The following is a 20309-nucleotide window of genomic DNA, read 5'->3' as shown; positions in this document are numbered from 1 at the left end:
CTGAACTCCGTGTGTAATGATGTGAATGAGGTGAAAACCAAAGTTTCCCAAGTAGAGTCATCGCTGTTGAAAGAGAGTAATCGAATCACTGCAGTGGAGTCACGCATCACTGAATTGGAGCGGTACTCCAGACGTTGGAATCTGAAATTACATGGCGTGCCAGAAAATGTCGACGAGAAAGATGTAAGGAAAGAAGTGGTTCGCATTTGTCAGAAACTACTGCCACCAGAACACGCTGATCGTCTCCCGGATGTGATTGACACTGTGCATCGTGTTGGTGTCAAGAAAATGAACTCTGCCCGCGGTGTAATCATCCAGTTCTCTTCGCGTCTACACAGGGCAGCAGTGTGGGCAGCGGCCAAAAACTCCATTTATCTACGGGAAAACGGCCTGCGCTTCAGAGAGGATCTTTGCAAGGCCGACAGAGAAAGTAGAATGAAGTTGTGGCCATTAGTAGACGAAGCACGGAAAGCAGGAAAGATTGCCTACTTTGTAGCTTGGTCGTGCCTTTGTGGAAAAAAAAGAGATTTTTCCATCAGGGTGAATTTTCTCAACTTTGAGATAAAATATTTACATGCTTATTTATAAAAAACAAACTTTTCTGTTCTTCACCATATATTTTTTTTTTTTTTTTTTTTTTTTAAGTTAAATTCAATTTAAAAATGGTGCTTTTGTGCACATGGTCCTTTTTGTTCAAGACCATATTTTCTGGTGACCATATTTTCATCTCAAGATCCGATAGCTAATGTCCTTATTCCGTCCGTTTATACCGACGAAGCTACAGTTGATGTGGTGCTTTCTGTTCTCATCACGTTTAGTAGTCGTCTTTGAGCTTCTGTTTTGAGAAATTTGTTCAAGTGACTTCTATTTCTGCCGTTTTATTCGAATCTTGCTTTTCTGATGTCCTTGTCTTTAATTTCTCTCAATGCCAGGGGACTTAGGAACAATTTAAAACGGAAAGCCATTTTTTTATTTGCCAAACAACATAAAACGGATTTTTGTTTTTTTTCAAGAGACTCACAGCATCTCTGAGGATGTGCCTTTTTGGAAATCCCAGTGGGGAAATGACATTTTTTGTTCTCATGCTTCTCAACGCTCTGCAGGTGTTTGTACACTCAAAAACTTATTTGCTGGAAAACTTCCCTATACAGACTTTGATACTAATGGACATTTTCTATGTCATGTTGTTCAAATTCATAACTCTAATTTCATTGTCATAAATATTTATGGGTACAATACAAAGGCAGAAAATGACATTCTTTTAGATAGAGTAGAAGAGAGAATTGTTCATTGGTTAGCTAAATTTCCTAAAGCACATATAATTTTGGGTGGTGATTTTAATATCACATTAGATAACGTGATTGATAGATGGCCTCCAGGATCTTGTTCTAACACAAATGTAAAGCTAAAAATGTTAATGCAACGATTTGATTTGATTGACGCTTGGAGAGTTAAGCATCCTAATAACACTACTTTTACCATGGTGTAATAATTCAAGGTCTAAACAATCGAGAATTGATCTGTGGTTAGTTTCCCATGTGCTTGAAGACAACCTAAGTACTAATATTTTGTCTACCCCATTATCTGATCATAAGGCGATACAAATCAAAATTGATCTACTGCCGATATCCTCCACTAAATTTTATAATTCTTATTGGAAACTTAACAGCTCAATACTGAAACATGAGACTGTTATTCTAGAAGTGAAGAAATTTATTCATTCCTTTTGGACTAAAGCTAAAGCAGAAAGGGTCTATGGTAAACATTGGGAGTTGCTTAAATTTGAATTGGGCAAATTTTTCAGAAATTATTGTAATAATATTGCCAAACTTAAAAGAGCCCAAGAAGAGAACATCATTTCCACCATTGCTTACTTGTCTTCTAGATTCCCTAATAGCTTATCTGTGGAAGAAAGTAATACTCTCTTTGAATATCAGCACAAATTGGATGAACTTTATAAATCAAGAGCTGAAGGTGCCTTTGTAAGGTCCAGAAGACGCTGGCTCGAAGAAGGAGAACAAAATTCAGCTTACTTTTTTAGATTGGAAAAATCTCTGACTAAAAACAACATTCATCAGTTGAAAATTGGTAACTCTTTCTCTGAAGACCCGAAAGAAATAGCCAAATATTGTTCAGAATTTTATAAGAATCTTTATAGCAGCCGATTCTGTTGTGACAGCACTATATCCTTTATGGCCTCGGTAGGTAGCATTGATGGTATTAGTGCTTCCGATAAAGATTTTTGTGATCGCCCCATCACACTAGTTGAGGTTCTTGAATCTATAAAAAATTTAAAAGTAAATAAATCGCCAGGTGTAGATGGCCTCACTTCAGAATTTTACCATAGATTTGCAAAAGATTTGGCCCCTTTTCTGTTAGAAGTAATTTATGAAAGTATTAGTATGGGATCTCTTCCTTCTACCCTAACACAAAGTTTAATAACTCTTATCCCCAAACCTAAAAAAGACTTACTATTAATTGATAATTGGCGCCCGATTAGTCTTTTAAATTGTGATTATAAAATTATTGCCACAATTTTTGCCAAACGTTTAAAAGCCATTTTAGAGGACATAATAGATGAAACACAATCAGGCTTTCTAAAAAATAGACACATCTCGAACAATATTCGATTGGTTCTTGATTTGTTAGATTATTCGGAGTTAGTAGGTGATGATAGTTATATGCTTTTTCTGGACTTTTACAAAGCCTTCGATTCTATCGAACATGGTTTTATTTTCAAAACCTTAGAAAAATTTGGCTTTGGGGACCTGTTCACTAGAGCAATTAAAACTTTATATGCCCACGGTAATTCTTCCATTAAGCTCAAACACGGCACCTCTCCAAGATTTGAACTGCAGCGGGGGATACGTCAGGGGTGTCCCATTTCGCCATACTTGTTTATATTGACTACACAATTGCTAGCCATTTACGTCAAGAATAGTGCCTTGCAAGGAGTTAGTATCATGGGAAAGGAGATCATCATCAGTCAACTGGCCGATGATACTACCCTTTTCCTTAAAAATTCAGACCAGATTTCTTTAGCTCTTAATACTATCAAAACGTTCTCCAATGCTTCTGGGCTTCACCTTAATGTGCTCAAATGTGAATTAATGCCAATAAAGCAATTCTCCGTTTCCAGCATTTGTGATATCCCAGTCAAAGAGACAATAACCTACCTTGGAATAGTAATCTCCAAAAATCCCAAACTTAGATGTGATTTAAACTTTTTGCCTATTATAGAGAAAACTAAAAGAAAATTTAATCAGTGGCTTCAGAGAGACTTATCGTTGAAAGGAAGGATTCTGCTCTCTAAGGCAGAAGGCATCTCACGTCTGACATATGCCGCCATCTCTTTAGAACTTGATAGAGTGATGTGTAAAAGGATTGACCAACTACTATGTAATTTTGTATGGAAAAATAAGACTCATTATGTAAAAAAATCTGTTTTGTCCAACAGCTTCAGTAACGGTGGTCTTAATTTTGTTGATTTTACAACGTTAAATAATACATTTAAGATCAACTGGTTGAGGAATTATTTGAGAAATCCATCCAGTATTTGGAATATTATACCAAAATATGTATTTTCTCAATTGGGGGGTTTGAATTTTCTTTTGATGTGTAACTTCAGCATTGAGAAGATCCCTGTTGCTCTTTCCAATTTCCACAAACAAGCACTATTGGCATGGTCTATGATCTTCAAACACAACTTTTCTCCAACCAGTTACTTCATTTGGAATAATAAGAATATTTGTTATAAACATAAGTCTTTATTTTTTGAAAATTGGTTTAAGAATGGAATCAATCGGGTTAGTCAACTATTTAATCAGGATGGTTTCCTATTTACTTACCAAGAGTTTCTTTCTCATTATAATATTCCTGTTACTCCAAAACAGTTTGCCATTGTATTTGGTGCTATCCCTAATGGTGTCACTATGTTATTTAGAAGCTGTAATAGGGTTTTGACAAGTTCTGAAATGCCTCTCCCAGACCTGACTGACACGTATATAGGCAGAATATGCTTTAAATCTACACTAAAAAGTAATAGAGATATTCGTTCTCTTTTTCTTAATGATTGGGTTTCCACTCCTCATGTCATTTCAATATGGAATAATTTAGTGGAAAACATATTGTGGAAGAAGGATTTGGACTCTTCCTAACAAGTATCTTTTGGTAAATAAGGTCAAAGAGATTTCATTTAAGCTTATTCATCGGTACTATCCTGTAAAAACCTTCATTGTGTCTAAATTTAAATTAAATATAGATGTGAACTGTACTTTTTGTGATACACAACCAGAAACTCTCTTTCATCTTTTCTGGCATTGTGATCATACAAGAAAACTTTGGCAAGACATTTGCCAATTTATGGTAGACTATATATATGAAGACTTTGAGCTTTATTTTAAGGATGTCTTGTTTGGATTTGTTATTTTTGAGAAGCAGCACGAAAATGTTTTTTTTCTTTCCAACCTAATTATTTTACTTGCAAAATACTTTATCCACAAATGTAAATTTATGAAAGTGACCCCCCACTTTTGTCACTTTCAAGAAGATGTTAAGATCTATATTAAATCATTATCTACCTCCTGTAACAAAAAGGCTACTAAAACTTTAAATGTATGCTCACTTTTTGGTGTCTTTGTATAACTTTTTGTTATTGTGTATTTTCAATGTGATGTCATGTTTGGCTGTCCCTGAACCCCTGGCTCTTTTCTCTTGACTATTTCTCACTTTTGTACTTTGTAAGCAAATGTGTAATTTCAAAAAAAAAAAAAAAAAAAAAAAAAAACCTGGTCTCCACCTCAACGGACGGTGCAAAAGAATAGGGATAGGACTCAGGCAGAAATCATGTTCATGGATGTGATTATTAACGTTACTGTAGTATGAAGCAGAGCAGGAGCGAGTGTTGTGGAGCTGAACGAGGAGCTGGAGCGATTGATCAACACACGCCTCACGAGCAGCGGGACTTTTATTATGACACAGTCGCCGACGCCGCTTCCGCTTTTCCGGTCATGAGTATGAGGTAACGCAGCTCTGTTTATCATATTAGATAGGCTACATTTGAGAGAGTTGAAAATGATATTATAACGTTACTTTGTGCGTTCGCTCGGCGGCTGCTGAGACACTGTTACACACTGCAGTAAGATAGATCGATTTTACAATATCATTAAATGATGGATGGCTTGATAAATGGCATGAAATTAATTTGAAAACGTAGGCCTATTGTATGATGGAGAAAATGCTGTATTACTGTTAATAAAAATAAAGCTGCATCTGATTATGCTTAGCTACTTCACAAAATAGTGTTTTTCTCTGAGGCATGGTAAAGCATGGTACTCGCAAAAAAACAAGAAAATTAGATTTAACCAATAAGACTAAACATGTTGAGCTATATAATAATTAGTTTTTCTGTCTATAAATATATCAAAACAGTTGTTCCCTTGTTTATTAAAACATGTAATAAAGTGTCTTTGGTGTTTCCATGGTTTCTACAAAATAAAACCGGAAATGCGGGTAACGCGGGTATGACGCAATTGACAGGCGACTCCTCACACGTCCCGGAGCCTTGGTTAAAATTGCAATTTTCTCACGATTTACAAATACTTGGAAACATTTGGGATATTGTAAGTACTCAAGTGAACAAAATATATAACACTGGCCTAGTGGTTTTTGGATATTTTACTGCAAAGTTCTTACATATTGCACCTTCAGCAGCTTATCAAAATGAATTTTTGATTTCTGATGAATGAAACGTATTGATTTTTTTAATTTCTTTGTTTATACTGTTTGTTTAATGTTTATACTAAAAGAAAAAAAAGTGTTTTAAGAAGAATGGCTATAAAATTAATATTGACCCCATTTCCCAAATCTACCAGCACTATGGTTGATAACAATGACACAAAGCTTCACAGGACAGACATTTGAAACATTTAATGCTGTTTTTAAAATCAAAATAGTCTTTGACATAATCAGGATTATCCAACGAAACCAGTTTATGAACTAGATAGAGCAGGCGTGTCCAATCCTGCTCCTGGAAGGCCACTGTCCTGCAGAGTTTAGCTCCAACTTACCAAAACACACCTGCCTGGAAGTTTTCTGTATGTCTAAAAACCTTGATTAGCTGGTTTGGGTTTAAATGGGGTTGGAGCTAAACTCTGCAGGACGTGGCCCTGCAGGATTGGACATGCCTGAGTTAGAGGGTGAGTCTCTATGGAAGCATATGGGTAGCAGTATTCAATTTGAAATGTAATATGCAAAATGGCAATGCATTTCTGTATGTAAGTTTACATTTTCCATACCATATGTGCAATGTTTGGAGTGAAATAATTCAAATTCAATAATATAATTTACATTTGCTATTTCCTACACTAGTTTTAACACATAATTTAAACATATTTAAATGCTTTATGAGTTGCAAAATTAAAATTAAAATGTATTACAGAAATTATATATTTTTAACATATTCAAGCAAATATTGTAGCAAAATGACCATTTAAATGTTATTTTCTTAATTGCATTTGCACTCACTGTTAAGACACTTGTGATTGCATTGCATTTCATTAAATGTCCCACAATGAAAGTAGCAAAATTCAATGCGTGATTGAAAATACATTCCAAACCGATCACGCCCCCGCCCCGCCCTGTCAATCATTGCGTCAAGGTGGCGCCAGGTGTTGGACACATGGCAACAGCAGAGCTATAAAGAGCTAGGCATATACTGGCAGATTAAGTAGAGCAAGAACAGAGAAATGTTAATGTTCCTGAAGATTATGCGGGCCCGTCAGTGATAGAACCAGTAGGCTACATTATTAGAACCATAGATATTTATGGTTAGGACATCTCACAGAGAACACTCCTGGCGCTCATGCAAGTTATTGTGAGCGCTGTCTCATATCTGTAGAAGTGCTGAAATAAAATAAATCAACTAAAATAATTTATATGGGCTAAACAAAGTCTGCTTGGCCACACACCATTCACCGTTCTGCTCTCTTGCGTGTTGTTACTACTTTCTGCAGCATGATTGCCCCGAGGGGTGTCCTATGAGTGTAAAATTCCGCATTCCTCCAGTGGCACAGCCCTGCCGTGCACGAGCACTGTAACATAGCGGCACAGATTGAGACAGTACAGTGGATATCACCTGCGCGAGAATCATCCTGTCCGGACAGCTTCTGACATACCGAGGAGGACATGAAAGTTTCAGTTGATTATTTGCTTTAAATGAATGGTTAATGACTTGGTGTAATGAACAGAAGCTGCTCTTTGTAAACAATTGGAATATTTTCTGGGAGCGACCTAGGCTCTTCCGTGCTGATGGCTTGCACCCCAGCAGAATTGGAGTGGATCTCTTGTCGGACAACATCTTAAAGACGCTACGCACCGTATGACTAGTAAGTCAACTTCACATCATAGTGTTTGTTCTACCCACTTAATTTATAGAAATGTGAGTGTAGTACAGTCTATAGAAACTGTGTCTATTCCCTGAATAGTGAGGTCGAATATAGAAAAACACAGATAATCTCAAAATAAGTGAACTAAAGCTTGGGCTCCAAAACATTAGATTGCTGACACCTAAGGTGGTTATTGTAAATGAAATGATCACAGATAATTGTTTTGATGTACTTTGCCTTACTGAAACCTGGCTTAAACCAAATGATTATTTTGGTCTTAATGAGTCTTGTCCACCAGGCTACTGTTATAAGCACAAGCCCCGTCTGATTGGTTGTGGCAGTGGTGTTGCTACAATTTATTAAGATATTCTTAATGTTACTCAGAAAACAGGTTTAATTCATTTGAGGTACTTGTGTTAAATGTTACTCTCAGATATAACAAAAAAGTCCCTACTATCTCTTACTTTGGCTACCGTTTATAAACCTTCAGGGCCCTATGTTGAAGAGTTTGCAGATTGTCTCTGACCTATTAGTCATTGTCGATAAACTGATTGTTGGAGATTTTAACATTCTTGTAGACAATACAAATTATGTGTTAGGGGCTGCGTTTACAGATTTACTAAAGTCAAGTTTTGTTTATATATATAGCGCTTTTTACAATGCAGATTGTGTCAAAGCAGCTTTACAGTGATAACTGGTACATAATTTTGGCTGCACAGCAGCTCTTAAAGAAAATGGTGTCAATGCAGGCATATGCAAAGCACTGTTGAATATCAAATGTAAAGTGTCCCCAACTAAGCAAGCCAAAGGCGACAGCGGCAAAGAACCCAAACTCCAACAGGTGACATCAGGTGGCAAATAGGTGTTAAAATGGAGAAGAAAAAAAACCTTTGGAGAAACCAGGCTTAGTCGGGGGGCCAGTTCTCCTCTGGTCAACAGTGCTTTGTTATGAATCAGGTTGATATCATAAGTCCGATAGGATCGCAACATTCAAAGTATTTATTTCAGTTCCATCCAGTTGAGGATCATATTCATCACGGCGGTACAGGTGCCAATATTTTGCAATACGCTGTCTTTATGTCATCACATTGAAGCGCCACTGCTGAAAAACAGCAGTACTTGAAACACTGCTAACATTTCTATTTTAGTCTCTGATAATTTTGGGTTGGCAGATGGGGTGGCAAAGCTTTTTCTTAGGGTGGCAGTTGCCACCCCGTGCCACCTCGGTAAGTCCACCCCTGCAGGTTTGTTATTTTTCCGAATTTTTTTTTTTATTTTATTCCTTTTTTTCCCCTGTGTCTCGCAGTCATTTTACTCCTTATTTTCTATTAGAGCAAGGGGAGTTGCTATCCTTATTCATATAAAGATATTTCTTTTAATCCCTCAGATGTACTGGCCAGTGGCACAGACCTCCATGGGGGCAGAGGCGATTTGCGTTCGGGGTGGGGGGCAATGGTCACCCTCAGTAGAAATCACATTCCAGGGGAAGTAGATGCAACCACAAAGGGCACTTTCACTTTCACGATCAAAGGGGCAGGGGCTCAAGTGAAACATTCACTTTTTGTAAAGTTTAATTTGTAACTTGAAAAAGAGTGAAGGTGTCAAGCAAGTGCATAATCTCATTCGCACAGCCAACTGGATCTTGAACATACAACAACAACAAGTCATCGGCATATAGAGAAACCCAATATTCCGTGCCACCCCCGTGAATCCCATATATAGACAGAGATGTTTTTAAGGTGATAGAAAGTGGCTCAATGGCTAAAGCAAAGAGCAGGGGAGACAGAGGGCATGTCCTGTGGGAGAGGGGAAAGAATGATGAATTATCAGCATTAGTTTTTACACTTGCACAGGGAGCAGAGTATAAGAGACAAATCCATGAAATAATATTGTGCCCAAAGCCAAATTTTTTTAATGCAGTGAATAAATAATTCCATTTAACACAGTCAAATGCTTTTTCAGCATCAAGGAAAATGATAATTTCAGACTTAGTAGAAAGAGATGGACTAAAAAGAATGTTTAGCAAACACCAAATACTAGATGACATCTGACGTCCCCTAATAAACCCAGTCTGATCCTCAGATATAATATCGGGAAGACACGCATCTATGCACTTTGTCAGCACCTTTGCTAAAATTTTTACGTCAGCATTCAATAAACTGATAGGTCTATAGCTACTGTAAGGGACACAGTTGGAGACAGGCAGGTAAGTGTTAAACAGGTAGTTTATTTTGAACTGAGGCACAGATACTGGCAGATGGAGAATGCAGGTGAGTGAATGAACAAGCACATTAGAACAGTCACTTAGCTGGGGAATAACAGATGATGTCTTTGTAGGTGAAGGACCCACGGGGAACGGAGAACAGATGATGGAAGACAAATGGGAGATTAAGCCCTGGTATGTGAGACGTAGTCAATGGGTAGCCATTGAGTCTACCTCATGCTTGCCTTCTTTCCTAGCAACTTTAGTTTATGCTCCTCTTTCCTTTCCCTGTGACAAATTTACTAAAAACCTACTTGTAGGATCTACGCTTAAACTCAACAGATGAGGTGTCATTTTGTCATTTCATGCACACATGTTTTTGTCTTGTATTAAGTTTAGGGGCTTCTGGGCCACTGTTTTTGAGACCGTCTCTGGTTTCTTAGGTAGATCAATCTCACCTTGCCCACTGATAGCCATTTTTGGAATTACTCCTGTATCATGTAATCTTACAAAGATAAAATCTGATTGTATAGCTTCTATCATGCTCTTAGTCTTTTCCTTTCAAGCCACACGTTTGATTACTTTATTTATTTGTATTTTTATTTTAATTCATTAAATTGATTTTGTGTTTTGTTTTGCTTTGTTTTCTTTGTAAAATTGTCCTAAAACACATAAATAAAGCTTCATGTCATCATGAAATCAAAATTGACCCTATTTACTTTGTTAACACATATTACTAGCCTTGTGGTGAAAAATTAATCTGTGCAAGTTAATACACAGACAAAAAAATGTTTGTTGTGGTAATTTTTAATCAAAAGCTGAAGTTACTTCCGGTCTGGAATGGCATTCCTTCTCTGATGACGTCAGTTTGACAACTTGGGTTGAAAACGCTTAACCACTTAACCACTAAACCACTTAACCACTTAATATGGTTCCTATAATAAATAATGAACACAGTAATCTAAAGGATTAAACTGAATCTGTTCTTTGTTACAGTTCAGTCAAGGAGATGAGCTCAAACCCAGAGTCCAGCTATGTGTCCATGAAGAGTGACTGGTCTATGATTAAGCCACTAAAGTATAAGAGAGGAAACAAACGGCCTGATCTCAGGTATATTATTTCTATAAAAAAATGTGCTTATAGTATTTGATTTTTATGAAATTGTTATTAATGTACACCTGTGTAATGAGTTTCAGTCAATTAATGATTACCATTGCTCACTTGTGCAAAACTGTATGTATTGTATTTCAGTACATTCACAAACTGTAAAAGCTGTTGGTTTGTTACTCAGTTAAAGGTACTAAAGAGGATCTTTTCGTCGACTGAGAAACCAAAGACTGTTAGTGAGTTTTTGAAATGAGCGCATGCGTAAGAACAACCCCCCTCCTTCACAGCTCATTTCCAGGGAACGGCTCCCAAAACTTGTGCACGAGTATTGGAACACGAGTGTTTACCACGGCATTCGCTGTGTCGTGTTAGTGGATTCATTATGTCGGACTCACCGCAGGTAACTCATAATCTGCAGTTGTTACTCCTGTCTCCTGACAAAAACGTTGCATGCAGTGCCTGTGGAGTGTGGAAAGTTACTGGAGCGCGCACCTACCTCGTGCACAGATGATGTATATTAATAATATTCCTTTCAGTGCACCTAATAAATAGTCTTTTATCAGTTAGTAAAGACAGTTTCAAGTAATATTGCAAAAATGTATCAAACAAAACATCCTCTTTAGCACCTTTAATGACACAATTCCATCATTATCAGTGTGTCTGATTCTTTACCCTCTTTATTCTGATATAAGGTCAAATCTTCTATCCAAACCCGTTAAAAACAAAACTGTGTACAAGCCTGTGATTCAGTCACAAGACTTTAATGAAAGCATGAATCCTGGTCAGTGTTGCCAGATTGGAAATGTCCAATTATCGTACCAGAAGCTCAAAATTACCGTATTTGGAAGAAAATTATCGTACATGAATTTTTAGTATAGGTAAATGAACTGAATTTAATAACTAATGATTTTTTATAACAGAAAGAATTAATACTGAACTAACTTAATCTGGACAATCACACTATTTTAGCTGCTGTACAACCAAAATGATGTTTCCTCTATCTCTGTAAAGCTATACTTTGACACAGTCTGCATTGTAAAAAGCGCTGTATACATAAATAAAGGTGACATGACGAGTCAAACGTACAGAATACAGCTATTTATCTATAGACCAACAACTTTTTAACATGACCTGCAAATTACCACAATACATAAATAATTAGGCGTACCTTAGTGAGAAACAACTGACCTAAGCGCTGCGGCAGGAACGTTAACTTGTGCTCCTGAGAGAGAGTCATTCTCCACGATTATTGGCCGAGAAGACGTAACATGAGATGAGATGGAAGACATGCCTAACAAAGTTCACGTTCTCCTTACAACCATGATGTAGAGGATCCACACAGCTAGATCAATGAACCGATTATAACGACCATCATTTGAAGTGTCACAAAATACTGAAGTTATTGTACATTATGGGATTTTTTTCATTATCGTACATCGTACAGAGGTCAAAATTATCGTACAAATACGATAATTATCGTACATCTGGCAACACTGATCCTGGTTATAGGAAATATGTAGGACTTTTCGTTATTGTTGTTGTTTACTTTTAGGTGCTACAATGCACATTCACGAATCAATTCATGATTCATAGGTTTTCAATTCAAGAATTATTTTTGCAAATTCAGAATGATTCTATTCGAGAAGATTCACATTAAAATTCGATGACATTCGATTTGATTGTGAATTTTTTACATTCATTTATAGGATTATTTAAATGCTTCCCCCAATGTGTCTTATTCAGGGTGCAAATTACACAGCAACCTTCAAAGGTTAGTTCTCCCAAAAATGAAATTTATGTAATTAATTACTCACCCTCGTGTTGTTCCAAACCCATTAGACCTTTTTTCATCTTCGGAACACAAATTAAGATATTTTGATGAAATCCGAGAGGAGTTTTGTTTATTGGGCCTGGTACCAAGCTCATACCCACGATACCAAAGATCGATACCTCATGTGAAATAACTGACAGAATTTTCCATGCACAGAGACACCAGCAGCAGCAGAAACAATGTCAGCCTCAGGGGTGTGGAAATACTTAAAAATTACTGATAACAACCCACACATTGTGAACTGCATGCTTTCAATCACAATTCATTATCGATTAATAAAGGCGGGATAGGCTAAATTGCACTAAATTACATAGACCAGAAGCGCTCTCTCTCTCACGCGCTGAGAAATTTTGTTCTTTAAGATTGTGACAAGCACATAAAAATGATTACTTTTTTCATTAGAGTAATAATAAAGAAGCTGTCCTACATTCATTAGTCTCACTGTGTTGTGCTTGCAAAACTGCAACATCACCAAAAAAAAAAAAAGGAAAAAAAAAGAGAAATTAATAAATGTATAGGCATCGGCATCGGCGAGTACCAGAAAAAAGTATCGGTAATCGTACTCGGTCCTTAAAAAATGGTATCGGTGCATCCCTAGTTTTATTATCCTCCAATGAAAACAACAAAATTACCAAGGTCAAGAAAAGTAGTAAAAACATTGTTAAAATAGTCAACATGACTACAGTGGTTCAACATTAATATTAGCGACGAATGACGAAATTAGTTTTTTGTGCGCAAAAACAAGAAAAAAAAAAAAAAACTTTATTCAACAATTTCATCTCTCCCCTGTCATTCTCCTACATTATTTTCATTGCAGAGCTTTCTTGTTTATGTCCAAATGCTGGCTCAGTATTGGCCTGCTCTGTTCACGTGAGTAGCACGATGCATACTCACATTTATGTGTCGTGCTGCTCACATGAACAGAGCTGGCTAATATGTGAATCAGCTGAGTGTCAGCTGATGCGAGCTTGACTATCGTGACCTGCCAGAACTAACGCTGTGGTTGAGTAATTTAATTTTATATAGGTATTTTAAAGCACTGAATCACTATTTAATCATGATTAATTCAATTCTTAGCATTTTTAAATCAATTATTGACCATAATCAACAATTTACAATTCAAAAATACATATTTCAAGATGGATGCATATGCATTGTCAGGATTTGCAATCAATCCATTGAGAAAACGTGTTAATTGTTACACCACTACACATCACTCAAACACATGATTAATAACTGAAACCTAATGATGTTCTGTGTCCCATAATACAGCAATCAAATAATCTATTTTGTATTTACTTAACTTGTGTAATAATCTGATAATAATCTGATTACTTGTGTAATAATCTGATATTTTAATCTTACAGCCATGACTCTAAACCCGCCAAAGTCCTCAATACATTGAGATCAAATCTGAGAAAGAAGTTTGAGTGTTTGTATGAGGGAATATCAAAGCAGATCTACACAGAGCTCTACATCACAGAGAGTGAAAGTGGAGAGATCAGTAATGAGCATGAGGTGAGACAGATTGAGACACAGTCCAGGAGAGCAGAAACAGAGGACACACCGATAAAATGCAGTGACATCTTTAGACCTTTATCTGGACAAGACAAACCCATCAGAACTGTGCTGACAAAGGGAGTTGCTGGCATTGGAAAAACAGTCTCTGTGCAGAAGTTCATCCTGGACTGGGCTGAAGGGAAAAAGAATCAGGACGTCCAGCTCATATTTCCACTTCCTTTCAGAGAGCTCAACTTGATGAAGGACAAAACACTCAGTCTTTCAGATCTTCTTCATGTCTTTTTCCCTGAAACAAAAGAAATGGAAATATCCAGTGATAAGTATAAAGTTTCATTCATCTTTGATGGTCTGGATGAGTGTCGTCTGTCTCTGGATTTTCAGAGTGATGTGAGGTTGTGTGATGTGACTGAATTAGCCTCAGTGGATGTGCTGCTGATGAACCTCATTGTGGGGAATCTGCTTCCCTCTGCTCTCATCTGGATCACCTCCAGACCAGCAGCAGCTGATCTCGTCCCCTCTGAGTGTGTCCATCGACTGACAGAGATACGAGGATTCAGTGACCCACAGAAGGAGGAATACTTCAGGAAGAGAATCAGTGATCAGAGTCTGGCCTACAGGATCATCTCACACCTGAAGTCATCAAGGAGCCTCTTTATTATGTGTCACATCCCAGTGTTCTGCTGGATCTCAGCCACTGTTCTAAAGAAGATTTTGAGGAAATCATGGAAAGGAAAGCTCCCAAAGACTCTCACTGAAATGTACACACACTTCCTGATTATTCAGACCAAACATGAGAAGGACTATGAGAAGAAAGTGAAAGATGAAGACATGATCCTCAAACTGGGGAAACTAGCTTATCAGCAGCTTATGAAAGGCAATCTGATTTTCTATGAGGAAGACCTGAGAGAGTGTGAATTTGATGTGAAAGAAGCATCAGTGTACTCACAGTTGTGCTCTCAGATCTTCAGAGAGGAGTTGGGCTTGTATAAGGAGAAGGTTTTCTCCTTTGTTCATCTGAGCATTCAGGAACATCTAGCAGCCCTATATGTGCATCTCTCCTTCATAAACAAGAACATCAATGTGTTTGACCAGATTACCAAACCAACTAATGAAGACACTGTTTCACTATCTGATCTCCATCAGAGAGCTGTGGATGAGGCTTTAGACAGTAAAAATGGGCATCTGGACCTTTTCCTTCGTTTCCTTCTGGGTCTGTCAGTGGAGTCTAATCAGAGTCTCTTACAAGAACTAAAGACACAGACAGGAAACAGCTCTCACAACAATGAGAAAACAGTTGACTATATTAAAGAGAAGATCAGTGAGAATCCCTCTCCAGATAAATACATCAATCTGTTTCACTGTCTGAATGAATTGGGTGATCTTTCACTAGTGAATGAAGTTCTACCTCATACGAGAAAAAAAGGATTACGAGATGTGAAACTCTCCTCATCTCAGTGGTCAGCTTTAGTTTTTGTGTTGTTGACCTCAGAGCGGACAATGCAGGAATTTAACCTGAACTACTTAATTGGAGCTGAAAATTATCAGTAAGTAACACTGAGTACAATCATTACAGCCTAAAACATTATGAACAACGAGAAAAAGGTGTTTAAATCATAGGGAAAAAAAATATTTCTGGGCTGCTGTACATAATTTGCGGGTGCTTCTCAGTCGGAGGCTGTGTTCTAGTAAGGCTGCATGTTTTAGCTGCCATGTCATCATGCACCTCTGAAGACCGTCTCAATTTGAAATATCCTTTGAAGACAGCCTTTGATTTGCATCCTCAATTCAGCTCAATTTTGAAGGATGCATCAAGTGTATACTTTGTATCCTTCAATCACCCACAATTCTTTGCACACATTCCAATTAAAGAAAAAAAACTTATGGAAAATGAGTCAACACTGAGGCTATCTGAGTTCATTATGAAATGTAAGACAAAAATAATGTTTTTTGATGAAGGCACACATGCTATCTTTTGTTTTTGGAGTAAATTAATCACTGAACACTAAACAGCCAATAATGTAAGCCACTGGGAGACACAGAAGGCTGTCATTCACTGTATTGGATTAATAAAAAAAACAGTTAATGTAAAGATTTGTAAACAAAGAATGTTTCCAATATTAAGTTTTAATAGTATTTTTGTGCCGTGACCGTGGGGGCGGAAACATGTGTGACATAGCCATGTGCACTTACTAGACCACAGTCCACAGTCTCCTAATCCCAAATCAAACATACCCGAACAAGCTAATCAAGTTCTGAAGGGGTGCTAGAAAGCTGTAGGCAGGTAAGTTTTTACCAGAGTTTGAGTTTAACTCTGAGCTAGAGTGTTTCATTCTAGTGTTTAGTACTGAGGAGGACTCGAGTCTACAAGCCTCAAAAGGACAGGAATAGGAAAGACACAACCTCACTAGGATGCAGCCTTCTGTTTGAGAAACACCCAATTTCAATATGGGGGAGACTCCCGGAACTTCCCAGAGAGGTGGGATATCTTTTTATGGGAGTGAATCCGCTAAATTATTGTTCTGTGAGCCAGGATGTTTTCATAGGGATGGCCGGGCAGGGGCCAGAAACCAGTCTGGGGTGAAAAAGTTTGACTATAAAGTATTGGACTGTTTTAGTGCATTCAACACAACTGAATACAATTAATTTGTACTTAATTGTAATTAAGATAGTAGTGATATATCAAGTAATATTGAGTGAATTTGAGAATTTTCATATTATTCCTCACCTCCAGGCATATTATTAGAAAAAAAGCTCACATTGCATTAACAATTAACATTAACAAAATGAATAAGAATACACCACGCTAGGCCTAATATAAAATAAATAGGCTAACTTACACAATGTTTATAAAAAACTGAAAATAAAACCTCACATTTCCTCACAAATCTTTATGTTCATTTAAGACTTAAATTAACTCCCTTATGGGCACTCGACAAAATTGACATTTTGGCATAATTTGTGTTATGGTTCGTTCAAGCGTGAAAGAGAACTCGTTACTGACGCGCGTTGTGGGTGTGTGTTGTATGGACATTCACAGACAGCGCATTCTCTATTGACTTGTCACGCTTGAATGGTTTAAAAGCATTTGCATGAATACGAGCTTGATCATATAATGCAGAAAAATGGATTCTTCTAATATTTTTAACACATTAAACTGAAAAAAAAAATTGTCTCGGTGCAGTGGCTGGTAAGTGATGAAACCGGTGTTGCGACTGAACACCGGTAACACTGGTAACACCAAACACTGTCACAAGCCTACTACATAGTTAAAAAATTTGTCAACCTTCAATGAATTTTATAGAATCAATGAAAGCTTCAACAATTCTGTCAGACTGTAAGGTCTGTTTCAAAACTTGCAACCAAAAAAGTAAACATTGACTATTATTCTATTAGATGCCAAAATAAATTAATTTCAACAGTTCTATCAGCGTGGCAGGTCATTCCACCAGCCAGGAACAGACCCGGAGAAGGTCCGTGAGAGCGATTTTGTGCCCCTTTGTGATGGCACCACAAGGCGCCGTTCACTTGCAGAATGCAAGTTTCTGGAGCAGTGTTAATTTTGACAAGAAATTTTAATTTAGTTTTAGTCTTAGTCTTTTGACTATAATTCTTTTTAGTTTTAGTCAAGTTTTAGTCATCTGATTTGTTTTAATTTTAGTCTTATTTTAGTCGGCTAAAATTGCTTGGTATTTTAGTCGACTAAAATAAGACTAAAATCAATAACAGATTTACTAGACAATTTTTTACCGCTGGTATAGGAAACAAACTTTACAAGCACCACACAGTCATTTCTTAAACTTTGTCATTTCTTCCTCATAGTGTTTTTCAATCAGATTGTTTATCTTTGTTTTCTTTGGCACTGTCAGCTTCTTATCAAATGTTTCTATCATGAGAATAAAGTCCTCATCTTCTACTGTAGTCAGTGGTAACCCTGAACATCCAATCCATTTTGCTATAGCCTCCTCTTTTACTTGCTGTTCTCTGGCATTGCTTTTGTACTTTGTAGTACCTAACAGTGCTTCTGCAATGTTTTGATTGGACATTTTTTGCCTTTTTTGCGCTTGGTTCACCGCCTTCATCAGGAGACTTCTGTAGCTGTGACATAAAAAAGGAAAATAGATTAAATACGTTTATATTATTTATTCATTGCAATCACTTTATTTGCGTAAGCAGTAAATATTAAAGCACTAAACGCAAATAAAAGAGTGAAAAAAGTAAATATTTAATAAGTTGGCAGCTAGGTGGATAAAAAAAAGTAACAAGATTTTATAAGGTATTCATTTGTCTAGCAATATTGTATGTTTTAAATACCACAATATTGCTAGATTAGTATGCATAATGATAGGATGTGAACAGTCACGTTTCACATGACTAATCTAGAAATATTTGTGATATTGTCAACAAGTAGAACATTATGAAATATACTAAACATTAGTATTAATCAAATGTATGTAGCATAATTTTACATATTCGTATGGTGCTCTCATCTAACTTGAAGAAGGGGCTATTTTACAGTACTTTTCAGTTCGTAATATTTAATGCTACAACATCTACGCACTGCAGTCTTCCAATTTTGTTTAGCTCAATAAACAAAAGAACATTGTTGTGAATTTACCTTTGAGAAAATGTCCGGGTGGCTCGTCTGTAAATGTCTTTTCAAATTGGTTGTGTTCTTGCCACGAATGACCGCTCCGCATGCTTTACACTTTGTTTCGTCGTCAAACGTAAAGTGAGCCCACAAGTCTCCCCTTCTTTTTCTCCCGGCTGTGGACATTTTGTAGCTCTTTTACACATCGTCTCTTCCAATGCCGTCTTCCCGCGAGCTCAGTCAAAGACTGAATACCTTCGCTTCACGTCTCAATAAGTCAGGCTCTGATTGGTTCTCTTCTCATGCAGTCTCGCCTGTTCCATTTTGCCGATTGGTTCTTTTGTTCATTCCTCGAATCTCTCCCGTCTGCTGATTGGATTTTCGTCACAGTCTATTTTCGTCTCGTCCTTTATTCGTTGACGATAATGTCAGTCAATTTAGTCATAGTTTTAGTCTCCAACAGTGACTTCTTTTTTAGTTTTCGTTTCGTTTTCGTCTGCAAAAATATATTTGTGACGAAAATAATGACAAAAATATTTAGTCAGCGAAATTAATACTGTTCTGGAGGGCGCATAAGTCTGAAGTAGTGAGTTAAGATATAGCAGTGCAGAGCCAGCGGTCGTTCTGTAGGCAAACATCAGAGCCTTGAATTGGATGCGAGCAGCTACTGGCAGCCAATGCAGACTGATGAAGAGAGGAGTGACATGCACTCTCTTCGGTTCGTTGAAGACCAGTCTTGCTGCAGCGTTCTGGATCAGTTGTAGAGGCTTGACAGTGCATGCTGGAAGGCCAGCCAAGAGAGCATTACAGTAATCCAGTCTGGATAGAACAAGAGCTTGGACAAGAATTTTTTTGGAATGCTCCGATAGGAAGGGTCTAATCTTCCTAATGTTGTACAAGGCAAATCTGCAGGGCCATTGTCGCAACATGATCTGTGAAGCTTAACGAATCATCCATCACCACTCCAAGGTTCCTAGCTGTCCTGGAAGGAGTAATGGTTGATGACCCAAGTTGAATTGAAAGGTTACAAAGTGTTGGGTTGGCACCGACCACAAGCAGTTCTGTCTTTGCAAGGTTAAGTTGAAGGTGATGGTCCTTCATCCAGGCAGAAGTGGCTGTCAGGCAGGCTGCGATGCGACCAGCAACCGTCGGATCATCTGGTTGGAATGAGAGGTAGAGTTGTGTGTCATCAGCTTAACAGTGATAGGAGAAACCATGCTCCTGAATGACAGATCCTAGTGATGACATGTAGATGGAGAAGAGAAGTGGTCCAAGCACTGAGCCCTGAGGTACCCCAGTAGCAAGATGATGTGACTTGGACACCTCACCTCTCCAAGATACCCTGAAGGACCTACCTGAGAGGTAAGACTTGAACCACTGGAGTGCGGTTCCCGAGATGCCCTTCAACATGAGTGTTGACAGGAGGATCTGGTGTTTAACTGTGTCAAAAGCAGCAGACAGATCCAGCAAGATGAGTACTGATGATTTTGAAGTGACTCGTGCCAGTCTCAGGGCTTTAGTGACTGAGAGCAGGGCAGTCTCAGTTGAGTGGCCACTCTTGAAACCAGACTGGTGGTTGTCAAGGAGGTTGTTCTGTGTGAGATAAGTAGACAGTTGGTTGAACTCTCTCAAGTGTCTTAGCAATGAAAGGAAGAAGGGATACTGGTCTGTAGT

The 20309-nt window shown here is 37.6% G+C and overlaps 1 protein-coding gene across 1 annotated transcript in view; it reads left to right on the top strand.

Annotated features, from left to right (window-relative positions):
* Positions 1-6206: 6206 nt before the first annotated feature.
* LOC125248150 (NACHT, LRR and PYD domains-containing protein 14-like) overlaps positions 6207-20309 on the top strand; it is a 66949-nt gene continuing 52846 nt past the window's right edge. Inside the window, exons 1-4 of the mRNA XM_048159830.1 lie at positions 6207-7385; positions 9723-9783; positions 10585-10698; positions 13894-15591. Of these exons, the coding sequence (XP_048015787.1) occupies positions 7379-7385; positions 9723-9783; positions 10585-10698; positions 13894-15591 (1880 nt within the window). The 5' untranslated portion in view covers positions 6207-7378. The remainder of the gene's footprint in view (positions 7386-9722; positions 9784-10584; positions 10699-13893; positions 15592-20309) is intronic.

This window comes from Megalobrama amblycephala, linkage group LG16 (assembly GCF_018812025.1).
Source record: "Megalobrama amblycephala isolate DHTTF-2021 linkage group LG16, ASM1881202v1, whole genome shotgun sequence".
NCBI classification, from domain to species: domain Eukaryota; kingdom Metazoa; phylum Chordata; class Actinopteri; order Cypriniformes; family Xenocyprididae; genus Megalobrama; species Megalobrama amblycephala.
Note: the sequence above shows the minus strand (reverse complement) of the source record. Positions and strands in the feature narration are given on the sequence as shown.